General features: G+C 33.9%; 1 protein-coding gene across 1 annotated transcript; it reads right to left on the bottom strand.

Moving 5' to 3' along the window:
• Positions 1-2,791: 2,791 nt before the first annotated feature.
• LOC143051203 (toll-like receptor 4) lies at positions 2,792-5,416 on the bottom strand. Its single transcript, XM_076224188.1, has one exon. It carries the CDS (start codon positions 5,363-5,365, stop codon positions 2,837-2,839), a length of 2,529 nt encoding a protein of 842 aa, XP_076080303.1. The 5' UTR covers positions 5,366-5,416; the 3' UTR covers positions 2,792-2,836.
• Positions 5,417-5,864: the final 448 nt, after the last annotated feature.

Raw genomic sequence — 5,864 nt, 5'->3', positions numbered from 1 at the left:
TTTTCTGGGATCCGGGCCCGTCTGGCCACCACAGAGGTTCAAAGTTGCCAATTTACGTATTTTCCATACCAACCACACATTCGGTACTCCTCGACATATCCCTACGGCAAAGTTCCGAACCGGACCTAGCTCATTTTAAAGGCATTGACCCAAGCTATTCCCCACTTAAATATTTTTCTGGGATCCGGGCCCGTCTGGCCACCACAGAGGTTCAAAGTTGCCAATTTACGTATTTTTTCCATACCAACCACACATTCGGTACTTCTCGACATATCCCTACGGCAAAGTTCCGAACCGGACCTAGCTCATTTCAAAGGTATTGATTTGAGCTATTTGCCACTTAAATATTTTTCTGGGATCCGGGCCCGTCTGGCCACCACAGAGGTCCAAAGTCGTCTTAGGGTGGTCACCGTCATTTAAGCAGTCTCTGGTAGGTGTTCACTATTAATTTCTTTTCTTTTTTGGCTTTCCATAAGTATTTCTATGTATATTTCTATATGTTTCTGGAGTAATTGGATTTGGTTTCATATTTTATATATTAAATTACATCTTTGGTGAATCCTCTGTAATGTTTTATTGATAAAAATCTATATAACATAAAGACAAATATACAACTTGTATCAGGGTTTATATTCGAGGACAACGAAAATTTATGACAGCTTGAAGGGGTCATAATATGGTATCTTTTCCCTCAGGCTTTATAGTGATTTTCAACTAAATTTAAATATTGAACCGACGGCTAGCAGTCAGTTGGATATTGAATATCAATTATCGAATGTCAAATAAAGGACAGACCGCTTACATACATATTTAAAACGGAATGAAATGCTTTAGAAATTAGCAAAAACCGTGAAATTGTCGATTTCCGCTATTAGATTGCATTTAACTAAGATTTAGCGATTTTTGGAACGTTTGAGCCTCACGCAGTTTTTTGGTTTTTAGACATATCGTCAAAATTGGCTGCTGGAAAAAAGTGGCTGCTATCTTGATTGGCCGATGAAAGTGGCTGCCAGCTTGAGTCTGGTCATAGATTACCTTAGCCGTATTTGGCACAACTTTTTGGAATTTTAGATCCTCATTGCTCTTCAACTTTGTACTTGTTTGGCTACATAAATATTTTGATATGAGCGTCACTGATGAGTCTTATGTAGACGAAACGCGCGTCTGGCGTACTAAATTATAATCCTGGTACCTTTGATAACTATTTTTACCACTGGGTCGATACCACTGCTGGTGGACGTTTCGTCCCCGAGGGTATCACCAGCCCAGTAGTCAACATTTCGGTGTTGACATAAATATCAATAATGTGTTTCTTTTATAAATTTCCTGTTTACAAAACTTTGAATTTTTCGAAAAACTATGGATTTTCTTATCCCAGGCATAGATAACCGTAGCCGTATTTGGCACTATTTTTTTTAGAATTTTGGATCCTCATTGCTCTTCAACTTTGTACTTGTTTGGCTTTATAAATATATTGCTATGAGCGTCACTGATGAGTCTTATGTAGACGAAACGCGCGTCTGACGTACTAAATTTGATAACTATTTGATACTTAATATCTTATTATAGCAGAATTATTCCCTCATTGTGTTATGTTTTACCCATCTAGAAAAGCTGTTTTTACAGAAGCACTTGAGCAAATGAGATTGGGAGGTATGGGCTGTATGATGGCATGTATAAGATTACATCTTTGAAAAAATACTTTGTGAAAATATGATATTGTCATATTATTTATACATCCGAGAAAATCCATTGGTGAATCTATTTTCAAGAACATGATATTTACATCATTCATTATACGGATATACATGATGTTGGTTGCTAATTGAATCGAATGTTGAATTGGATTAAAGATGAATCAAAATTTTACTTTTAACTGACTCGGGATCGCATGATGGGATTAGACAATAATAGACGGACGACTGACGCCAAGTGATTTAAAACGGGTCCTTTTGTCTCGAATCTATAAAAATATTAAGGAGGTATTAAAATAGAATATCGTGTTATTTCTGATAGACCGTTAAAAAGAAAGCTTGTACAAAAACAATTCGAAAAAAAGGATTTGTGTGGTATTTCATATTTTGTAAATTGGAAATCTAATACACATGAGAGTAAAATAAAAATTCTCTAAGCAGACAGTTTGGTTCAGTTTTATCAAAAATCGCAAAAAACTTGCAAGTGAATAATTCGGCCTCATTAAATCCGTATTCATGTGAACTTTAATTGAACCTCTAAGCTAAATATTGTTACACATGAACTAGGCGAGTTCATGTAGTAAAAGGAAAAGAATATCAGCATTGAAAGTTAAACAAGAGTAAACCATTTGATTGACTGATTCGATCTTCAAAAACTCATTGTTATACAGTTAGAAACGTCTATTAAAATATTGTTTAACCTATAATATGAAAATTAACAGACCTAGAAAAAAAAAACAATTGCACGAGTTCTCTATCTATTTATCTATGTTTATGTTTATATCGGGTTATGCAACCGTCTTTAGTCTTCAGAAGGTCACATCGATGGTTAATTAGATGTAATCTAGTCTAAAATGCACACGAAATGCTGATACATAATTTCGAGTTGATGTATAATTTTAGACTTTTTTGTTTAGATATATGCGTTTAAGTATGGTATATGTCGAATGTTAGAATTTGAGTCAAATCGATGAACATTAATTTGACTGATAGAGCCCTTTAAAATCTGTGAATTAATTTAACCTTGAACTTCATTATAGATATAAGCATTTTAGGGTATTCAGTTGATAAATATGTGTTTTAGATTTACAGAGAAAAAAGTATCCGCCTTTATTGGGCAAAATGATAAAACCAGTGTATGTTCATAATTTGTCTTGTTGAAACAGAGCTATTTTCAATTTATCCCATCCAAAATCACAATCTTCTTCTTGCCATTCAATGAGCATCACATCTTTCCAAAACCGAGTAAATTCGGTGGGAATTGTATCCACTGAAACCTGTTTTGCTATGATAATTATATGGTGAAGATTTCCCGTATACTTCTCGTATTTTGCTCTTTCGATTTCATAACTTGTCCACGTTCTATCTTTAAAATCATCAGAAACAACAAAAATGACGTTTCGACTTTTTTCTATAGAAATTGCAATTGCTTCGGCGAAACTTCCACCAGCAAGAATATCACGATCTTCTACACAGACGGTCATTCTCCAACAATTTTCTATTTTTGGAACCAGGGAATCCTTCACCCAGTTACCACTATCTCGTGCGTAGGATATGTAAACTTCATAGCAAAAATCTTGTTTTAATCTTTTTTGGACGACTGTCTTGAATTCTCGATAAATCCAGTAAACTATTCTCCATTTGCAATTGATAATTATGGCAGCTGGAATTGTCAACACAGTGAATACAGAAAGTAAAACAATACCTACTAGAAGCCAATACTGACTTCCGCAGTTACTAAAAATATGATGAAATTCGTTGTGAACACGATCCGTAGTTGATACCGTTCCATTTTTCAATCTACATTTGTACTTTTTATTTTCCTTATCGAACTTTACTTTAGTTTCAAACATCCATCGGATAAAATCGGAGGTGTCACACTCACACTTAAAAACGTTTCCCTTAAGTCCAAGAACAAATGTCCCGTTGTTTAGTGTTCTTTGTTTTTCTAACCAGTTCCTCATTGTCTGGTTTATAGTTTGAAGCATATTATATTCCATATGAAGATCATTTAGTTTAGTTAATGACATCAGAGATATTGGAATTTCAGCAAATAAATTAAATGTCATAATAAGCTTAGATAATTGTTTATTTGCAGAAAAGGCTTTAATTGGCATATACCAAATATTATTTGCCGAGATGTCTAATGTTGTAACGTTTGGTATTGCCTGAAATGTAGATTCCCCGAATTTGTATATTGTTCTTCCTAGGTGTGTTTGTTTGAGTATAACTGTCCTGGCACTTTCTAGTAATGGTTGTTTTTTTGTATTTACAAACAATCTTGAATCTAGTCCAGTAAGGTTAATAAATTCGACGTTACTGTGATGCAGGAACATTAAGTCAGGAATGGAATGAGATAAAAAGTAAGAAAGGTCTAAATATTTCAGTTTTGACGGATTTTGTATGCCAATTGTTAAATTACTGTCTGCTATTTTCTGCAGAAAATTTGATATTCTAAGTTTTTCTAACTTAGGAGGTAAAGATATGTAGAATGTTGTGTTACGGATATCCGAGACTTTATTGAGTTTTTCTGCATGTTCATGATTCGTAGTGAAGAAGCTGTCGTCCAGATTTGACGTAAACGGTTCCGTATCGTCATAGGATAACGGGTTATACGACAAATCAAAATATTGCAGGTTTATTAACTTACGAGTTAGCCCTAGTAGTTCCTCTATTTTAAATCCGTTTGTGATTGGAAAGCGATTCTTCGACATAATAATGCTTTCAAAACATTCTGGAAATTCATACCGTAGAAGAGATTGCGGTTCAAAGTCTACAATTCCATCCTCAATCAAAACTAAATTTTTAATACAAACGTTTTGTAAATGTTTAAACATTTCTTTAGTAACTATGACAGCGCTTGGGAAATGAAGAGGACCATCACAAATTCCCGGATTTACTTCTGTGAAATCAATCATTGAAATTGATTTGTTTTCATATGGGTACAACAGTTTCAAAGCTAAATCGAACCTTGAACAGACCTTGTTTAAACGAAGGACATTTAGGTTAACGAAAGGTCTTAATGTATTTGATTCTATGTCAGTAATGTGCTTGGAATTGTAAAAATGTACTTTCTCTAAAGTGGACGGCAGACTTAAAAATGTTTTGTTGGTCAAACGATCTATATAACACCTGTTAAAGTAAATTGACTTCAAATTAAGTTGTCTAACACCACAACGTTCAAATACACGCTCAGATAAAAGATCCATTGACAAATTTCTTAGTTGTTTCATGTAGCCAAAGAATGGATACGAATTTGAAGCTACATCCGGGATATTATCATTTTCACTTATGTCAAGCTCTAACAACGATGTTAGTGGTTTAAAAATGTCAGCCGAACTTGAATTTGAAAAATCAATTTTGTTTTTTGAAAGTGTTAACACACTCAGTTGTTTCAATCCATAGAAAGCATCCTTTTGGATAAACGTCAGCCCTGTTTTATCAAGATGTAATTGTTTCAAATGTTTGTAACGACTGAAAGCTCTGTTTGGCAATTCTGTGATTCTGTTCCGTTTTAAGTTTAAAGATCTAATCCATACTGGCAGATTATCCGGTACTTTTGTCAGGTTTCTGTCTCTACAATTAGCTGCAGTTCTGCTCACTTGACATGGATTACAATTGATAACATGGAAAAATACAATAAGAATACATATTAACATGCATATATCCATTGTTCTGTCACTCTGTTACTATTATCACTCTGTTACTATTGTCACTCTGTTACTATTATCACTCTGTTACTATTGTCACTCTGTTACTATTATCACTCTGTTACTATTGTCACTCTGTTACTATTGCTAGTGCATCTAATGCATTAAAGGAATTAAGGAAACAGGACATGGATATTTATGACTTTGAGATTGATTTTATTCATATCTACCTAAGGATGAGTTTTAACGTTTACACTGGTTATTTTTCTGATAACAATATCTTACTTAAAGTACACTTTAAAACTACGTCTATAATCAAAAAATGAAACAGGAAGTTTGGAAGCTTCTTCTCTGATAGGTTAAATTAAAGTATTACATACGCGGTTCGAGGGCTAGTTCTCTCTTATTTATCATATTTAAGTATTATGAACAACATTAATGGTGACACTATAGTGTGACAGGATCTGCTTACCCTTTTGGTGGAAATTTCGTGATGCACAGTTTTAAACTTACTTTGTAG

The sequence above is a fragment of the Mytilus galloprovincialis genome, chromosome 1, assembly GCF_965363235.1.
Source record: "Mytilus galloprovincialis chromosome 1, xbMytGall1.hap1.1, whole genome shotgun sequence".
Taxonomy (NCBI): domain Eukaryota; kingdom Metazoa; phylum Mollusca; class Bivalvia; order Mytilida; family Mytilidae; genus Mytilus; species Mytilus galloprovincialis.
The sequence above is the reverse complement of the archived record's forward strand: the minus strand, read 5'-3'. Positions and strand labels throughout refer to the sequence as shown.